At 42.4% G+C, this 21,213-nt stretch overlaps 1 protein-coding gene across 3 annotated transcripts in view; it reads left to right on the forward strand.

The window, feature by feature from the left end:
* ttll7 (tubulin tyrosine ligase-like family, member 7) overlaps positions 1–21,213 on the forward strand; it is a 150,221-nt gene that overhangs the window by 77,260 nt on the left and 51,748 nt on the right. For all 3 annotated transcript variants that reach the window (XM_051673258.1, XM_051673260.1, XM_051673259.1), the window contains exons 14-15: positions 16,795–16,881; positions 20,214–20,376. In XM_051673258.1, the coding sequence (XP_051529218.1) occupies positions 16,795–16,881; positions 20,214–20,376 (250 nt within the window). The remainder of the gene's footprint in view (positions 1–16,794; positions 16,882–20,213; positions 20,377–21,213) is intronic.

The raw sequence follows: 21,213 nt of genomic DNA on the forward strand, positions 1-21,213 counted from the left end.
TCTTTAAAAGTTATCGACACATTTCAGGGACATTGATTTTAAAATGGGAATGAAGTTGTTGCAGATTCCAGATTGCTTTCTGAACTTCAACCAAACTCTTGGCTTTGATTTATGCCAAGAAATTGTTTAGGTGACATACAACATGTGCTGTTCAGATTTAGCCATTTTTCATGAAATGTCTCAATTTAATTAATCATAGTCTTTTCAAATTACCAAACATTTGATCCAAAATGGGATGTTTTCCAGTGCTTTGAAATCAAGAGGCCACTCTTTAATATTGCTCTCTAAGGTTGCTTTCACACTTGGTTCGATTGCTTGGACCGAACCAGAGTTAGTTTCCTCCCCCTCCCACTGCCCGCACTGGTCTTTGTTTACATCATATTATATGGGTCTGAACCAGGGTCCAGTTACTTCATCAGTGTGAGTACAAGCGTCAGCTGTTTACCACTGTATCTTGGTAATAACTCGAGAGGATGTCACTGTGTTAAGTGAAGTATTAAAGTTTGTCTCTTTGGATTTACCATGAAAACTTGCCATGCACAGAACAACACTTGTGTTCATCTCCCGCGGATGCATAGAATGTGCAATGATGTGATGAATATTAGCGTTTGTCTGCCACGAGCCCGCGGATGCGTTGGGAGAGATGTGAAGAATGTGAGCTGCTCTCTGAAGGTGGTATATTTGGACACAAGTGTTATGCTCAGAGGAAGAGAATGACAGAAGTGGTGAACCCAAACGCAGATTTATTAACAAACACAAAGAAAACACGTGTATACATGGAAAACTGAACTGGATGCAAAAACTAAGGTGAAACCAAGCAAACTACAAATGCAACTCAAATACTGGAGATTATCTTCTAGAAAACTATCACAAGGAAGTATGGCGAAAACATGAGGAGTCCAAATGAGACTAGACAAAGAATGAGTCTGAGGTGAGTATTTATAGTGTTCTTGATGACATGACTAATGGAGATCAGGTGAGTGTAATTAGTAATCGGGAAAGTTGGAGCGGGGAGGAGAGGGAACAGAGACTGATGAGGGCCTGACAGTACCCCCGCACTCCACGGGCAGCTCCCGAGGAACGGTCATGGGTGGCCTCGTCTCCATTGAACAGGACAATCTGGGTGTTGATGATGGAACTGTGTGAGGAGAGATGGGTCAAGGATGTCATGGCGAGGTACACAAGATCGCTCCTCCAGACCGTACCCCTCCCATTCAATGAGGTACTCTAACCAGCCCTGATGATGTCGGGAATCCAGGATGGTCCGGGCAGTGTAGGCAGGACCATCCTCTAGGAGCAGCGGCGGGGGGTGACTCCTATCAGTCTCTATGGAGGAGGGAGAGAGAGAAGGCAGGTGAGGTTTGAGGAGGGACACATGAAAAGATGGAATAATACGATAATGTGCAGGGAGTGTTAAACGGTATGGGCCAATATATCAAGCACTTAACTTTGGAGCATGGGAGTTTGAGACGGATATCCCTGGTGGATAGCCACACCTTCTGCCCATGATGAAACTGAGGGGTGACAAAACACCTGTTGTCAGCCTGGATCTTTTGGTGCTGGACCGCACGTTGAAGGTGGATGTGGGCGGCGTTCCAGAGCTTTTCGCTGTTCCGGAACCAATGATACATGGCAGGAACCTCAGAGGGCTCTCCGGACCAGGGAAACAGAGGGGGTTGGCAACCAAGGACACATTGGAAGGAGGTGAAACCAGTAGATGGGTGTTGAAGGGACTTTTGAGCATACTCAGCCCAGGGTAGGTAGCAGCTCCACTTATGTTCGCAGGTATACCCTTGGGAAGGAGGAAGGTCTATAATTAAATCTACTCCAGTGTGGGACCATGGACAGTGAGGGACTGGAAGAGGCAGCAGTTTACCAGCTGGGAGATGACGAGGCACTTTGGCTATAGCACAATCTGTGCAGGAGCAGACGAAGTTGGTAACATCCTGGACGAGTTGAGGCCACCAGTACCTGTTCCGGGTGAGGATTAGGTTTCTTGTGATTCCTGGGTGTCCAGACCCCGGAGAAGAGTGGAGCCATTCTAGCAGAGGTGCCCGAAGGGGAGACAGGACATAGGTATGGTCAGGTGGACAAGCTGCTGGAGTAGGTTCAGAAGAGGTTGCTTGGGCGATGTGTTGTTCTTGATCCCACTGGATAGGACTGACGATAATAGACGGAGGGAGTATAGGTTCTGGTACGGGAGTGGGCTGATCAGGTGAGTGTAGTCGAGAGAGAGCACCTGGACGATAGGTAACAGAAAAGTTAAAAATGGGTGAAGAATAGAGCCCGTCGGGGTGTGAGACGTTTGGCAGATTGTAGATATTCCAAGTACAGTGGTCTGTGTTGACGGTGAAAGGATGAGAAGCACCTTCCAGCCAGTGATGCCACTCTTCAAGTGCCAGTTTGATGCTAACAATTCTGTATTGCCAACATCGTAATTTTTCTCGGCTGGAGATTCTATGAATAGAATGCACAGGGATGTAACTTGGTGGGGTCGCCCTGACGCTGAGAAAGTATGGCCCCCACTCCAGTGGTGAACGCGTCGACTTCTACTATGAAGGGGAGATCGGGATTTGGATGCCGGAGGATGGGTGCCGACGTGAAGGAAGCTTTCAATTGCTGGAAGGCCTCAGAAGCGTGTGGGGACCAAGTGAGGGTCCTAGGTTTACCCTTGAGAAGGCTGGTGAGGTGAGCAACTACCGTGCTGAAGTTCCGGATGAATCATCGGTAGAAGTTTGCAAAACCAAGGAACCTCTGCAGTTACTTCAAGGTTGTTGGTGGGTTCCAGGTAGTCACAGCCTGCACCTTGTTGGGTCCATCTGAACTCCATAAGGACGGATGATGTATCCTAAAAACTGGATTGAGTGTTGGTGAAAGGGACACTTCTCAGCTTTTAGATACAGACAATGATCGTGGAGGTGCTGCTGGACCAGCCTTACATGATGGACATGTTCCTCTAAAGAGGGGGAGTAGATGAATATATAATCGATGTACACCGGAACGAACCGATGGAGAACATCTCAGAAGATCTCGTTCATGTAGGACTGGAAGACTGAGGGGGTGTTGACCAATCCATAAGGCATGACCTGATATTCATAGTGGCCGCTGGAAGTGACGAATGCAGTCTTCCACTCATCACCTTCTTTGATGCGGATCAAGTTATATGCACTGCGAAGATCAAGTTTGGTAAAAATGTGGGCCCCTCTCAGTAGTTCCAGGGCCGCAGGGACTAAGGGTAATGGGTACCGGAACTTCACGGTGATATTAATGAGTGCACGGTGGTCAATGCGTGGTCGGAGGCCTCCATCCTTTTTTGCTACGAAGATGAAGCTGGATACGACTGGTGATGTGGATGGGTGGATGTAACTTTGTCTAAGGGCTTCTTCTACATACTGTTCCATAGCTTGTTGTTCAGGAATTGACAGAGGAGACTTTACCTCTAGGGAGAGGGGCGCGAGGTAGGAGGTCAATGGCGCAATCCCAGGGACGATGCGGAGGGAGTTGGGAGGCTTTCTGTGGGCTAAACACCTCAGTGAAGTCCAGATAATCGGCAGGGATGGAAGTCTCAGATGGCAAATAAGGGCTTTCTATAGTGGTGGTGCGACACAGGAGGGGTTCCGGATGGAAACAATGGACTGGCATTGAAAGGCACTGTGAAGAACAGCAAGAGCCCCAGGCAGTTACCTCATTAGTGGACCATGATATGACTGGATTATGGTAAATGAGCCAGGAGAGACCAAGGATGATGTCTGACTTGGAGTCTGGGAGAATGAGCAACAACAAAGATTCTGTGTGGAGGGCACCGATCTGGATGGAGAGGGGTTCTGTTTGGTGGGTAATATAACCCGAGCTGATTGGTTTTCCTATTGCTGAGCGGATGGGTAGGAGTCTCTCTACTGGCTTGATCCGGAGGTTGAGCCGGTTGATGAGTGAGGGCAAGAACCGGAGTCAAGAAGTGCATGGACAATGAGGGAAAAGGTAGCAGCTTTTATCAAGACGTCAATGTAGAAGGGTCTACTGGATACAGGTTCGCAACAAATGGAGCTTACCAGCAGCCTGGGAGGACAGATGGGGCAGTTGGCGACATGGTGCTCAGCAGCTCCGCAATAGAGGCATAGGTTGTTTGTGATCCTCCTCCTTCGTTCAGCCAATGTCAGATGGGCAGAACTCACTAGCATAGGTTCCTCCTCCTCCAGTTGAGAGAGAGAGAGAGATCGGTGGGGGTATGTAACCGACCCCAGTTGAACACTGTCTGGGGCGTCGTTCTATGAGGATGGAGTATTGAATGAGGGCTTCCAAGCCATGTGAGTCATCAAACTCAGCGAGATGTATTTGAAGAGATTTATTCATACCTTGTCAATAGCGGATGATCAGTGCTGGTTCATTCCAATTGCTGGCTGAATCTAGCATGCGGAAGCGTAGAGAATACTCAGAGACCGACAAATTTCCCTGAGGAAAACGGCTAAGCTGTAAAAGTAATCCATAAGACTCCAGTGGTTAAATCAGTATCTTCAGAAGCGATGTGATAGGTGTGGATGAGAAACAGAGAAACAGATCACCTTCACATTCTTCTTCTTGTGTTTTTGGTGATTCACATTCTTCTCTGCATATCACCCCTGCTGTCTAGCAAAAAATGACAAATATTGATTTTTTTTCTCACCCACACCTATTATATCACTTCTGAAGACATGGATTTAACTATTGGAGTCTTATGGATTACTTTCATGCTGCCTTTATGTGCTTTTTGGAGCATCAACATTTTGGCCAACAGAGCTGAAATATTCTTCTAATAATTTTAATTTGTGTTCTGCAGAAGAAAGGAAGACATGCACATCTGGGATAAACTAGCCCTTTAAAGTGATAGCTCAGCCATAATTTAATATTATATCATCATTTTCCCTACCCTCATGTTATTCCAAACCAGTGTGAAGCTTTGCATTATGTGGAACACAAAATATGTTAGACAAAATGTTAGGGACTGACAGTCTCGCTCACCATTCATTTCAAAATATGGAGAAAAAAAAAAACAATTCACTGAAAGTAAATAGTGACTCTGGCAAACAATCTGTCTAATATCTCTTTATTGTGTTGCATGGAAAAAAGGAAGTCATACGGGTTTGGAACAACATGATGGTGAATGATGACAGAATTTCCATTAATAATAATTCTGTAATACATGTTAAATGTGTATTATGTAATGGAATATAGGGGAGTTAAAGTCTATTATGTCATTTGTGAAAGTAACGAGTTACTCACTACTAAATGTTTTTTTTTAAAGTAATTGTACTTTTACTTGAGTACAGTTTTTGGCTACTCTACCCACCTCTGAGTATACAATAATAATTGCGATCACGAGCTGCAAATACGCGAATTATATGACATCACAAGCGATTCACTTCTGCGATTTGGTACGACTGCGTTAATTTCAGCAGCAAACTGTACCAGAGTTCACATGAACCGTACATCAGACCACCTGTTCAAGCGGACCTGGGTGCGGAAAACAGCGTTCACACGAACCAAACTTTGACGTCATTCGACACCGGGTGTGCACCAAATATGCTAGTGTGAAAGCACCCTAGTATGTTTTTTCTTTTTTTATTTGTTACTGATTTCTCACAAACAGTAGTTGGCATTTAAGGACTAATTGGTCCATTAGTTTTGGTGAGAAAGTTTTTGCTATCATATTTGCTCTACTCTCATTGAGAGAGCAACATTCACAATTTTGGATCTCATTCTGTTTGTGTGTCTTATTCTATATCTGATTCTGTTTGTAGGTCTGGTTCTTATTCTGATTCTTTTTGGGTGTCTGATTCTGACTGATTCTATTTGTTGATCTGATTCTTACTGTAATAACACCAGTGAGGTGAAAATCCTTGTTTATCCAAGTGATTACAGGAAAGGAAAAGATTACAGGTGAAAAATACAGTCCCAAAATTGAATGCAACTAACATATGTAGCTGATTGTCTTTGTGGAACTTTTTCTGACTCTGATTCTGTTTGTGGGTCTGATTCTGAATCTCATTTTGTTTGTAGGTCTGATTCTGAATCTGATTCTGTTCATGGGTCTGATTCAGAATCTGATTCTGTGTGTGGGTCTGATTCTGATCAGTCGAATACGCGTTAGTTGCAAACAGCCCCAAAACGTATAATGGAAAAGGCTACAACCAGGGAGAAAAAAAAATTCTATTCACGTTTCCTTCTAATAAAGGAGTGCTCAGGTCTTCTGATCAACTTTTATTGAGGGTTCCTCGTTGCCGCTATAAATCTAAGGGTGATCGTGCCTTTTCTGTGATAGGTCCTAATCTATGGAATAGTCTCCCTTTCCATGTGAGGTCAGCTTCATCATTAGATATTTTTTAAATCTTCTTTAAAAACATATTTCTATTCCGTAGCTTTTGAATAGTTTAAAATGGATAAATACATGATGTTGTATTTAAATGTTTTTATTTATTTGATTATGTTTTATATTTAACTTTAAATCAATCTGTTTTTATATCACTCTGTCATTATGTTTGTTTGATCTGTAAAGCACTTTGGGTCAACTTCTGTTGTTTTTAAATGTGCTCTATAAATAAAGGTTGACTTAACACAACCATTCCCAAAAGAACGAATCAATGGAGCCAGTATTTTTTCCGTAAAGGGTTCTTCCCCATAATTACTATGCCTTTTCCGTTTTTAAAGCTAAAAAAAAAACGCTTTCTGCTTAAAATTGGGCTCATCTGTTAATAGTAATTGACTACCGTGCAAAAATAGTATTACTAAAAATAAATTTGGCCTTTTAGGGCCACTGTCTTTGTACTTGTTAATAATGTTTTGTTGTTGTTGTTGTTGTTGTTGTTGTTTTTAATAGAAAATGCTTTACATGAGAGTAGTGTAATTCTCCTTATATTACAGTTTTTAAAAGTGCTGCAGTTTTCCCTCACAGTCATTTGAGTCTCTCTCTAGCTTCCGTAATGAATATGTGTCTGCTGGTGTTTTGGAATCAATATTAGATGAAACAATTATAATGCACTCAAATTCTATATTTTTGACTAAACATTTGACAAAATGATCCTGCTTTTAATGGAAACATGAAAGAAGACGTGCGCAGAATGGCATTGATCTAACTTGATCTTTCCCCCACAGCCGCTTAGGTTATTTAGCGTCCATGTTATCTCACACAACTCACCAATACTTGAACTTGATGTGAGTCTGCAGCTGGATGCATCTCCAACTCACTCTGAAGAAGTCTGTGTTTCATGTGAATTTCTCTAAATTTGTGAAATGTTTGGGTGCGGTTTGGGTGCGAGCCGCTAAAATACGGGGCAAACCACATCCAGCCTCATACAGTTGTTGCTGTCAATTAAAAGTAATGGCTTCTGTAAGTGCATGTACATAGTAATTTTGGTATGTCGATAACGAACATCTGGCTTTGTCATTTAGGTTTATTTATGAGTCACAAACTTGTTAGGTGACTTCATGTAGGCAATTCTATTCATTTGGCTATTGATACAGGAACTGTTGACATTAAGTACGTTTCTTTCATAATGTTTACCCATTTTACCAGTATAAACTTTAGCACCGGTGTTGTCCTATGTACAGAGTATAACCGGTAACACCATATACTGTGGCAAGCCTAGTGTTTGTGGGTTTGATTTTTACTCTGATTCTGAATGTGGTCTGATTCTTTCCCTGATTCTGTTTGTGGGTCAGATTCTGAAACTGATTTTTTTTTATTCTGAATCTGATTCTGTATGTGGGTCTGATTCTGAATCTGATTCTGTTTGTTTCTGAATCTGATTCTGTCTGTAGGTCTGATTCTGAATTTGATTCTGTATGTGGGACTGATTCATTCTCTGATTCTGTTTGTAGGTCTGTTTCTGAATCTGAATTGGGTTGTGAGTCTGATTCAGACTCCGATTCTGTTTGTGGGTCTTGTTTTGATTTTTGTAAGTGGGTTTGATTTTTACTCTGATTTTATTTGTGGGTGTGATTCTTTCTCTGATTCTGTTTGTTGATCTGATTCTGACTGTAATATCTCCAAAGAGGTGAAAATTCTTGTTAATCCAAGTGATTGCAGGAAAGGAAAAGATTACAGGTAAAAATATAGTCCCAAAACTGAATGTAGCTAACATATGTAGCTGATTCTCTTTTCTCTGATTTTTCTTTTTGTGAGTCTGATTTTTATTCTGATTCTGTTTGTGGGTTTGATTCTGATTCTGTTTGTGGTTCTGATTTTTACTCTGATTCTGTTTGTGGGTCTGATTCTGAATCTGATTCTGTTTGAGGGTTTGATTCTGACTCTGATTCTCTTTGTGGCTTTGATTTTGTCTCTGATTCTGTTTGTGGGTCTGATTCTGAATCTCATTTTGTTTGTGGTTCTGATTCTTTCCTTGATTCTGTTTGTGGATCAGATTCTGACTCTGATTCTGTATGTGGGTCTTATTCTTTCTCTGATTCTGTTTGTAGGCCTGTTTCTGAATCTGATTCTGTCTGTGGGTCTGATACTGAACCTGATTCCTGGGCTCCAGACAAAAAAAAAAGAAAAAAAAAAGGCTGTTTTTAGTCGCCAAATCACAGAATTGCTAGATTTAGATTGCTGTTCAGAAACAAGATAGAAAGGCGAAGAAAAGGAAGACAACTGATAACCCATTAATCAGAGGTTTAATAAACAGTATATATAGATGATAAGTTTGCATTCCCTTTTGTCTCATAAATGTTCACACCCCTTTCATAATTTATACAAATATATGAGATAAAATATTTTTTTTAGTACTGCTCTTCAGAATCTACATTACAGATATTTACAGAAAGTATAGTATGCATATAGTGGCGTGTTGTCTTCTTGAGCATCAATGAATGTTTGTGCCTTGTGTAATAGTTGTGTACAAGTCCCTCAATTGTCCTAAGTATCAAAAGCTTGATCTCATATATACAGGTGCATCTCAATAAATTAGAATGTCGTGGAAAAGTTCATTTATTTCAGTAATCCAACACAAATTGTGAAACTCGTGTATTAAATAAATTCAATGCGCACAGACTGAAGTAGTTTAAGTCTTTGGTTCTTTTAATTGTGATGATTTTGGCTCACATTTAACAAAAACCCACCAATTCACTATCTCAAAAAATTAGAATATGGTGACATGCCAATCAGCTAATCAACTCAAAACACCAGCAAAGATTTCCTGAGCCTTCAAAATGGTCTCTCAGTTTGGTTCACTAGGCTACACAATCATGGGGAAGACTGCTGATTTGACAGTTGTCCAGAAGACAATCACTGACACCCTTCACAAGGAGGGTAAGCCACAAACATTCATTGCCAAAGAAGCTGGCTGTTCACAGAGTGCTGTATCCAAGCATGTTAATAGAAAGTTGAGTGGAAGGAAAAAGTGTGGAAGAAAAAGATGCACAACCAACCGAGAGAACCGCAGCCTTATGAGGATTGTCAAGCAAAATCGATTCAAGAATTTGGGTGAACTTCACAAGGAATGGACTGAGGCTGGGGTCAAGGCATCAAGAGCCAGCACACACAGACGTGTCAAGGAATTTGTCTACAGTTGTCGTATTCCTCTTGTTAAGCCACTCCTGAACCACAGACAACGTCAGAGGCGTCTTACCTGGGCTAAGGAGAAGAAGAACTGGACTGTTGCCCAGTGGTCCAAAGTCCTCTTTTCAGATGAGAGCAAGTTTTGTATTTCATTTGGAAACCAAGGTCCTAGAGTCTGGAGGAAGGGTGGAGAAGCTCATAGCCCAAGTTGCTTGAAGTTCAGTGTTAAGTTTCCACAGTCTGTGATGATTTGGGGTGCAATGTCATCTGCTGGTGTTGGTCCATTGTGTTTTTAAACCAAAGTCACTGCACCCGTTTACCAAGAAATTTTGGAGCACTTCATGCTTCCTTCTGCTGACCAGCTTTTTAAAGATGCTGATTTCACCTGCCCACACTGCCAAAAGCACCAAAAGTTGGTTAAATGACCATGGTGTTGGTGTGCTTGACTGGCCAGCAAACTCACCAGACCTGAACCCCATAGAGAATCTATGGGGTATTGTCAAGAGGAAAATGAGAAACAAGAGACCAAAAAATGCAGATGAGCTGAAGGCCACTGTCAAAGAAACCTGGGCTTCCATACCACCTCAGCAGTGCCACAAACAGATCACCTCCATGCCACGCCGAATTGAGGCAGTAATTAAAGCAAAAGGAGCCCCTACCGAGTATTGAGTACATATACAGTAAATGAACATACTTTCCAGAAGGCCAACAATTCACTAAAAATGTTTTTTTTATTGGTCTTATGATGTATTCAAATTTTTTGAGATAGTGAATTGGTGGGTTTTTGTTAAATGTGAGCCAAAATCATCACAATTAAAAGAACCAAAGACTTAAACTACTTCAGTCTGTGTGCATTGAATTTATTTAATACACGAGTTTCACAATTTGAGTTGAATTACTGAAATAAATGAACTTTTCCACGACATTCTAATTTATTGAGATGCACCTGTATATATGTGTGTGTATATATATATATATATATATATATATATATATATATATATATAAACTCAGAAAAAAAAGAAACGTCCCTTTTTCAGGACACTGTATTTTAAAGATAATTTTGTAAAAATCCAAATAACTTTACAGATCTTTATTTTAAAGGATTTAAACAATGTTTTCCATGCTTGTTCAATGAATCATAAACAATTAATGAACATGCACCTGTGGAACGGTCGTTAAGACACTAACAGCTTACAGACGGTAGGCAATTAAGGTTACAGTTATCAAAACTTAGGACACTAAAGAGACCTTTCTACTGACTCTGAAAAACACCAAAAGAAAGATGCCCAGGGTCCCTGCTCATCTGCGTGAATGTGCCTTGGGCATGAGGACTGCAGATGTGTCCAGGGAAATAAATTGCAATGTCCGTACTCTGAGACACCTAAGACAGCGCTACAGGGAAACAGGATGGACGGCTGATTGTCCTCGCAGTGGCAGACCACGTGCAACACCTGCACAGGACCGGTACATCCGAATATCACACCTGCGGGACAGGTACAGGATGGCAACAACAACTGCCCGAATTATATCAGGAACGCACATTCCCTCCATCAGTGCTCAGACTGTCCGCAATAGGCTGAGAGATGCTGGACTGAGGGCTTGTAGGCCTGTTGTAAAGCAGATCCTTACCAGACTTACCAGTTTTCGCTGGCAAAACATGCTCTTCACTGACGAGTTGCGGTTTTGTCTCACCAGGGGTGATGGTTGGACTCGTGTTTATCGTCGAAGGAATGATTGTTACACCGAGGTCTGTACTCTGGAGTGGGATTGATTTGGAGGTGGAGGGTCCGTCATGGTCTGGGGCGGTGTGTCACAGCATCATCGGACTGAGCTTGTTGTCATTGCAGGCAATCTCAATGCTGTGCGTTACAGGGAAGACATCATCCTCCCTCATGTGGTACCCTTCCTGCAGGCTCATCCTGACATGACCCTTCAGCATGACAATGCCACCAGCCATACTGCTCATTCTGTGCATGATTTCCTGCAAGACAGGAATGTCAGTGTTCTGCCATGGCCAGCGAAGAGCCCGGATCTCAGTCCCATTGAGCATGTCTGGGACCTGCTGGATCGGAGGGTGAGGGCTAGGGCTAGGGCCATTCTCCCCAGAAATGTCTGGTAACTTGTAAGTGCCTTGGTGGAAGGGTGGGGTAACATCTCACAGCAAGAACTGGCAAATCTGGTGAAGTCCATGAGGAGGAGATGCACTGCACTACTTAATGCAGCTGGTGGCCACACCAGATACTGACCAGATACCCCCCCCCAACCCCCCACCCCCATTCAGGGACACATTATTCCATTTCTGTTAGTCACATGTCTGTGAAACTTGTTCAGTTTATGGCTTAGTTGTTGAGTCTTTTTATGTTCATACAAATATTTACATATGTTAAGTTTGCTGAAAATAAAAGCAGTTGAAAGTGAGAGGACGTTTCTTTTTTTTTGCTGAGTTTTTATATATATATATATATATATATATATATATATATATATATATATATACATTTTTTACAGTATTGCCTTAGTCTTTCTTTACTATGACTAGATGGCGCAGACACAGTGACTACAAGAGTGCAAATTGAATGAAATCCCAGATGCAATTTAATGTGCAACTCCAATCCCAATCAATAATTACCTGAAGAAGAAAAAAAACTGGTATACAATACGTGACTTTTGATTATAAAGAAGCCTGAAATACACATGGGACTCTGATTTTGAAATGTCTGCACTCCCAGTTGTGAGTTCACTGACGGCTGATTCGCTGAGAAAGTAAATCTGATTCAAACTGCTAACCTGAGATCCTGAGTTCAAACCCTCAGTTCTTTTCGGGTGATTCATGAAAAAGACCCGGTTCAAAAGAGTAATTTGTTCATGACTCTCTTGCGCTGGGGTTATTGTTGTTGCGTGCGGTTCAGTTAGCTCTTCAGAAACAGAACGGGTGAAAAGTGTCACGAGACACACTGGTTGTGCGCATTCTAAAAATGTATTCAGTAACTCACAAGATGATATCTGATGAAACAGCATATGAACGCACACAAACCGACTGTCGCCATTGGCGACTAGATTTTAAATTATTGTCACAATCAATTATTTTTGGTTGCATTTGTGACCATTTTAGTCGCAGTCTGGAGTGATTAGGTTTGTGAGTCTGAATCTGATTCTGTTTGTGGGTCTGATTCTGAATCTGATTTGGTTTGTGGGTCTTTTTCTGAATCTTTAGACAATTTAATGCAAGCTCGCTGCCGTGCAGCACTCACTCTGACCATTCTACAGCACACTGCAGTTATACACGGCCTCTGTCTGAACAGACACGAGCCGAATTCGGCTCCGCAAGAGGCGGATCATGCGCCGCGTCCCAACTCATTCATAAACATCCCGCAACACGTCTCGCTCACTCTCAGCATTATTGACGTATATTGTACAACAGGGGGCAGTCATACTCCTAAGGAGCGAATGACCACAAGGTATCCTTCAGTAATGATTGCAAGTCCATTCTCCTGCATATCTGCATGCAGTACAGAGCCAAAGCTCTTATTTGTCAGATAATTTTATGCTGTTTTTCACATTGTTTATTAAGATGTACTGTATTTCCCTGCACATTTCTCTTGCATTTCTGTATGCAGTGCAGAGCTGCAACTCAACGCATTTCTAGATAATTCACACCTATTGCTATGCGATGCATTTCCTATACAAGATGTATATTGTACTACAGGTGACAGTTATACTCCTAATGAGCAAATGGCCTAAAGTGAATCATTCAATGGTAATTGCAAGTCCATGCATATCTGTATGCAGTACAGAGCCAAAGCTATTTTCTCAGGTCATTTTATGCTATTTTTTTCACATTGTTTATGAAGATGTACTGTATTCCCTAGCACATTTTTTTCTAAAATTTCACCTAAATATGATTATTTTGTCTTTTCTACAGCAACGCCTGAAATTGCACCTTCCGCAGAGTCTCACCAATATTACTTCCAGCAGGTCTCTGCGAGAGCCCATTTAAATTCCTGACACTGGATTGTGCGCAGGTTTACCTCTCACAGTCTTTGCAAGACTTCACCATTACCTACTGAGGAGCCAAAGATGGCAACCATTTTAGTTAAGAAAGCACAACTGATTGGCTCAAAACACAACTGATTGGCCTCTGGCTCAAAACATCCCTAAGCAGCACAAATGTGCTGTCCACGTGCCACAACTGCGGCGTCTTTTGGGTCATGCAACAAACTCCCATGACACCGCAAAGCAGCGCAAACGTGCTGTACAGGTGCCGCAACTGCGGTGTCCTTCGGACCAATAGACAAACTCCCTCCACACCTCAAAGCAGCGCAAATGTGCTGTACAGGTGCCGCAACTGCGGTGTCCTTCGGACCATGCGACACACTTCCACAACACCGCAAAGCAGTGCAAATGTGTTTTCCAGGTGCTGCAACTGCGGAACCTTTCAGGCTGTGCCATTAAATCTCCCATAACACTGCAATCATGTTTCCTGTTTCCTCTTATGTTTCCTCTTATTAAAACTCTAGGTGCACAGCTCATAAATATATACCATCACAAACCGCAATTCAGCAAGTTTATTTACCCTGCACCACCCGCCATTCGAATGCAGTGTGGACCCTCCCGTTCGTACGCTATGCAGGCTATCCCATCGAATTGCAGTGTGGGCTCTCCTTTCGAATGCAGTGTGAGCCTCAGCGCATTGGTCGCAGGCTCTCCCATTTGAATCGCAGTGTTGGCCCTCCTGTTTGATCACAATGCAGGCTCTCCCTTTCGAATCACAGGGTGGGCTCTCCCATTCGAATGCAGTGTGAGATTTCATGTCATTAATTCCATATGAGTTCTCCTATATGAGTGCAGTGGTGGTGCAGTAATCTTAAGAGCCTTTTAGCTTTTCCCATTTACCTTGGCATTGGCATTTCCTTTGCTCATGGTTGAAATGAGCCCGGCACACAATAAGGTGTGCCTCAATGTGATAAACCATGTGTGCCCTATTTGATACTGCAGCCACAGTGTTCCACCAGAGAATGTGCTGCAGTGCCCGCCCATGCTCGATACTGCTGCAGCATTGACCGCATACTCTCGATTATGCCACAGCATCACCCCTTTCGCATTTTGATACTGCCGCAGCAGTGCCCTGCCATGACAAACGTAATAAAGTTGTATTCTTAACTAACCTTTCGCTTCCCTCAAAGCTGCATATAAACGTAATTGACACATTTTCCATAACTAACCTTCTGCTTCCCTTACAGACATATATAAAGGTAATAAATTAACATATTCCTAACTGACCATTTGCTCCCCCTACAGGTAAGTACAAACTAACCTTTGCTTCCTTTACAGGTGTTGATGAATCTAATGAAGTCTTTTGTGCCCTACTTGATACTGCAGCAATAGTGCCCCACCATGACAAATGTTATAAAGTTGTATTCTTAACAAAATTTTTGCTTTCCTCAAAGCTGCATATGAACGTAATTGACACGTTTTCCATAACTAAATTTTGCTTCCCTTACAGACTTACATAAAGGTAATACATTTACGTATTCCTAACTAACCATTTGCTCCCCTACAGGTGTTAATAAATATAATGAAGTCTTTTGTGCCCTACTCGATACCACAGCAAGAGTGCCCCACCCATACCAAATGTGTATACACAGTTGTTGATATTTTCTCCACAGGCGCTTTCAATGTCTAAGTTCCATACTTTCATAGAAGTGCATCTACAGCAATGGGAACAGCAGCGCTCCCACAGAAGCTCCTTCACTATGCCCCCAAACACTCAATCCACTGCCGCAGCAGTGGTTTAAACTCTGCTCCCACAGGAGACCCACTTTACTCTACTGCTGCATCAGCATTTTACCATGCTTCTGCCAAAGCCTTTTTGTCTTCGCTTCTCAGCAGCTGCAGCTAGCATTACAGGAGATAGCGGTCACCACCTCCTCTTCTCAAAGCACAATATTTCCCTATCTGTGGGTAGTCTATTGAGTGAGGCTACCTCTGCAAACAAGCCCCGTTCCTCTCGTTCTCATTCTCTCCGTTCGTTTGCTTGCTGGGCTTACCTGTTCGAATGCCATGAGCACTCTCTCTCTATAGAGCAGTCTCCCGCTCTAATCGCAGTGTGAGCCTTCCCTTTCGAATGCAGCGCAAGCCAACTCTCATTCTCACCTTCCCCATTCGATTGCTTGTTGGGCTTACCCGTTGGAATGCTGTGAGCCCTCTCTCTTTATAGAGCAGTCTCCCATTTGAATTGCAGTGTGAGCCCTCCCTTTCGAACGCAGTGCGAGCCAACTCTCATTTTCACCTTCCCCTTTCGATTGCTTGCTGGGCTTACCCGTTCGAATGCCATGAGCTCTCTCTCTCTATAGAGCAGTCTCCCGTTCGAATCGCATTGTGAGCCCTCCCTTTCGAACGCAGCATGACCAACTCTCGTGCTCATTTTCCCTGTTCGATTGCTTGCTGGGCTTACCCGTTCGAATGCTGTGAGCTCTCTCTCTCTCTCAATAGAGCAGTCTCCCGTTTGAATCGCAGTGTGAGCCCTCCCTTTCGAACGCAGCTTGACCAACTCTCGTTCTCATTCTCCCCGATTCGACTGCTTGCTGGGCTTACCCGTTCGAATGCCGTGAGCACTCTCTCTCTATAAAGCAGTCTCCCATTCGAATCGCAGTGTGAGCCCTCCCTTTCGAACACAGCACGACCAACTAGTGCTCACTTTCGAGTCGAGTCTCGAGCTCTGAGCCCTCCAGTATACGGACAGCAAGCCAAATACCTTTACTGCTTCAACACAAAATTACATTAACATACGAACTACTGAATCTGTCTTTGGGTCTGATTCTGAATCTGATTAGGTTTGTGAGTCTGAATTTGATTCTGTTTGTGGGTCTGATTCTGAATCTGATTTGGTTTGTGAGTCTGAATCTGATTCTGTTTGTGAGTCTGATTCTGAATTTGATTCTGTTTGTGGGTCTGATTCTCACTCTGATTCTGTTAGTGGGTCTGATTCTTTCTCTGATTGTGTTTGTACGAATGATTCTGAATCTGATTGTGTTTGTGGGTCTGTTTCTGAATCTGAATTGGTTTGTTGGTCTGATTCTGACTCTGATTTTTTTGGGGTGTCTGATTCTAACTCTGACTTTGTAAGTTGGTTAGATTTTTAATCTAATTATGTAAGTGGGTTTGATTCTGAATCTAATTCTGTTTGTAGGCCTGCCTCTGAATCTGATTCTCTTTGTGGATCTGATTCTGACTCTGATTCTGTTTGTTTGTGACCCGTTTTGCAGGAGGAAGATATCCTTGACCTGCTGGAGCAGTGTGAACTGGACGATGAGAAACTGATGGGAAAAACCTCTAAACAGAAAGGACCTAAGGTACACACACACACACACACACACACACTCTCTCTATCTGAAAGAGTTCACGTGTTGAGGATCACAGGATAGGGGATAAATTTCAACCATATTAAGCCTATATTGGGGATAGCTGCAATTACAGGTACTATTTGGCTTGAAATTTTATGGTTCACTTTTGACTTAGTAGAGAGTATGTTTAATTTCTCCTTCTCCAAAGGTTTTGCAGACACCACTATCTGCTCTGATGGATAGAAACAGTCTTAGAGCACCATTATGGGGCCATCTGGAATAATCAGACAAGATAGAAATTAAGCAATTGTAATAGTCACAAGCATTTCCTCTTAAAGATGCCAAGGAGAGCCACTACAATAAAAAGTGAGGTATACAGTGGCCCTAAAGTTTGGACACGGTATCAAATGTATCAATGTTTATGGTTTATTTATGAAAATATTAAACTACTGTAAGTGGCATTTATTTTAAAGAAATAGTGCACAATTGCATTTTTATCTAGTAAAGCATTATGCAAAATAAAAAAGTTTGTTAGGTTTCTAATGATTTAAAAAATTAGATATATTGTTAAAAATGAAGACAGAAATTATTTGAACACATTCTGGTCATGAAATGGTAATGGACCACTGTGGTTACTCTGTTAGGACACCTGTGTAAACTTGAGGGGGACTGACTTCTTACATCCACTAAAAATCATCTTGGGACCAGTTGCAAAAATGGCTCAGGAAAATGAAGTTAGTTCTGAGGAAAGCTTTAGCATCATATGTTTTCAGATGCCACTGATATTTTGTTGTCTAATGCAGTGAAATTCATACATTTTCAAGTGTGACTTAAAGATCCAAAAGTGTCCAAATACTTTTTTGGGGCTACTGCACATCAGCCATGCTCTTTCTGTCTCCATGTTTCTTTTTTCCTTTTTTATCTATCTTTTCTTTTTATTCTGGGTGATTTCTTTCAAAGCTCTGCTTGTGATTACATCCAAAGTGTTAATTTGGAAAGAGTGTTGAGTAGAATTGTGGTTGAAAAGGTTAAATTAATCCGTTCATGAGATTGATAGTCAGTTCTTTCCAAGTGTGGGACAGATATTCAATTCATTGTTCGATTCTTCTTGAAGTACATAATAGATTAATTCCCCAGACATGCATGCATGTTCTTCAGAGTAAATGAACATGTTTCTGCAGTGACATTAATCAAGATTCGCTTCGTCAGGCGTGCATCTTCTTCTTCTTTGGTAGTCCATCGTGACCGATGATGACTTCTGTTGCTGTTTGTGGGTTCTTTGATGACTGTGTAGTCCAATGCAGGATGCACACTGTCTTTTGCGACAGGGCACGTGAAAACCTGTCCCGGGTGTCTTGGGGGAGCAGGTGCAGACATGGTCATCTTCCTCTTCTGCATTTTAGCCAGGCGATGTTCGGTTCTCCTGTCCTCAGCCATTTGCACTCCTTGGTGACAGAGTTGCCACCAGACAGTGCATTCCACAGCAGTAGCCTCTAGAGATGTAGGCTGTATCCCACACTTCTTGAGACCGGCTTTTAGCTGGTCCTTCAGCCTCTTTTTTGACCTCCAGCAGAACGGCGGCCAAGATGTAGTTGACCATACAATGCTTTGCGTGGCAGTTAAGTAGCTGGCATCCTGATGACATAGCCAAGCCATCTTAGTTGGTTAAGCATTATGGTCGCTTCTATGCTCCGGCAGTTCATTTTTTGCAGGATATTAGTATGTGGCACATGGTCTTGCCAGGTCACTTTTAAGATGCGCTTCATGCACTTAATGTTGAAAGATTCCAACTTCTTTTGGTGGCGAGTGTAGATGGTCCAGGTTTCACTTCCGTAGAGGAGGGTGGAGATGCAGATTGCCTGGTAGACAGCAATCTTGGTGTAAAGATGGAGGTTTCTGTTGCTGAATACCATTCTGCTTAATTTTCCAAAGGATAATGAGGCCTGCTTGATCCTGTGCTGAATGTCTTTATCCATGCTACAGTCGTTGGATAGGTAACTGCCAAGGTATTTGAAGTGTGGTACGACATTGAGGGGGGAGTCTGCGATGAAGAACACTGGTGGTTCTTGTGGGGGGTCCGATGACCATTGACAGAGGACTTCTTTTTTCATGATGTTCACAGATAGTCCCATCCTGCTATATGCTCTGACAGCAGCTGTGAGAGTGGACTGTAGGGCTTCTGGGGTGAGGATACTATGGGACAGTCATCCGCATACTGAAGTTCCAGCACATGGACTAACTGGAGCTTGGTCGCTGCCTGGAACCTCCTGATGTTAAAGAGGTTCCCATCCAATCTGTAGGCCATGGTCATCCCACTTTCTTCCTACACATCCTTGTGCAGCAGTGTTGTAACACACAGTACGAAAATGTTAAATAGGACTGGTGTGAGAACACAGTCCTGCCTCACACCTGTGCCTAATGTGAAGGGAGCAGACTCCAGTCCACCAAGTGTCACTTTGGCCATCATCCCGTCATGAAATTGCCGCAAGATGGTAGTGAACTTTGTGGGGCATCCAAACTGCAGGAGCACTTTCCTTAAGAGGTCACGATGTACAGTGTCAAATGCCTTGGAAAGGTCCACAAAGGCACAGATTCTTGTGTTGTTCACGACATTTCTCCTGCAGCTGGCATGAAGTGAATATCATGTCCACTCTGCTTCAACCTGCTCTGAATCTGCATTGGGATTCAGGTATTAGGTTTTCAGAGATGGTGTTGACAAGCTGGTGGAGCATGACCTTCACCAGGACTTTGCCTGCAGCAGAGAGGAGTGAGATACCGCTGCTGTTTTCGCAGATGGATCTGTCACCCTTGTTTTTTTAAATTGTGACAATACATGCATCCCTCCATTGTTGGGGGACACTTTCTTGCTGCCACACAAGGGTGATGAACTGTTGGATTGCTCTTGTGCAGAGGTATCCCGCTTCCTTTAGAAGCTCAGCAGGGATGGAGTCAGGGCCAGTGGACTTCCTTGATGGCACCATGCACCAGAGAAGGAAGGTGGGAGATCAAGACTCTGTATGCTTGGTAGAGTTGGTAGTTCTGTGAGATCAACTGTGACCTGCTGATTTAATAGAACAGGTCCCATCTTTGGACAATGGCTGTTTGGTCCTTAATAGGGGTCAGTTTATCAGGGGTTCTCAGAGGGCAGACAGTGTGGGATCTTGGGCCATAAGTGGCCTTCACTGCACCGTAAATGTTATGGATATTAATCAAGACTCGCTTCGTCAAACGTGCATCACTGACACAGTGTCAAAAGTTCATTGGAATTGTGTTGAAGGCTGCAGAACTGACATTTTTCTATTGTCTTCTCACATGATATCTCCTTTTGGATGTGCTTGTAGGTCTTGTCCTCCATGCCTGAGAGCAGCCCATCACCCAGGGGGCACAGAGACACCCAGGACTCTTCAGGAAGCTGCAGCGATAGCAGCTCTATCTCAGATGCTGATGGAGAGGATGAAAGCAGCAGTATTACACAGGAGAAACTAAATCGCCCTGAACGCTCCAGTGAGTATCATTCTGCTCCTCTCCTTGGGCCTGTGATGTAAGGTGGTCTGGGATGCTTTTTATCACCTGTAGGCGGGCCTCTTAGGGTAGACGGACGGGAGTGTTGGTGAAGCTACTATAGTTAATCTGCAGTCAAGTTACCATTTAAAAAAAGTAGCCAACTTAGAAAATGTATTTCTTTTTAAATATATAACTATAATAATCAGGATGACCGCATTAAACAGCATTTAAACAGATTAGTTAACACCAAAATCCACCAATAAAACAAGAAGGCACCTTACAGGGTTTCGATGGCCATAGAAAACCTGGAAATATCAGGGAATTTTAAAATTGTGATTTCCTGGCCTGGAAAAGTCATAAAATGTATAACATCTTAAAACATCATGGAAAAGTAATGGGAATTTCTATACTGAAAATAAATGTTTCTATTTATGCTAAAAATATTTAATTTGCTAGAAATTGCTCTTTGTGAAAAACTCATTTTCCAGTAATTGCGAACGTATTAAAATAACAGTTCACACAAAAATGAAACTTATGTTATTATGTACTCAAAGTAATGTCGCTCCAAACCTGTAAGATTTTCTTCTGTAGAAAACAAATGGTGAAAGTCTTCACAGGGTTTATTTGCCATATAATGCAAGTGAATAGTGGCTCTGGTCTGTCAAGCTTGAAAAACAAAAACAAAAAAACACCATAAAACCACAGTAAAACTAATCCATATGACTGATGCACTATATTCCAAGTGTTCTAAAACAATAAGATCACTTTATGCAATGAACAATTTAATTTAAGCTGTTTTTGACTTTAAAAACAAAAAATTGATTAAAGTCTGAAATC

The sequence above is a fragment of the Myxocyprinus asiaticus genome, chromosome 35 (assembly GCF_019703515.2).
Source record: "Myxocyprinus asiaticus isolate MX2 ecotype Aquarium Trade chromosome 35, UBuf_Myxa_2, whole genome shotgun sequence".
NCBI lineage: Eukaryota > Metazoa > Chordata > Actinopteri > Cypriniformes > Catostomidae > Myxocyprinus > Myxocyprinus asiaticus.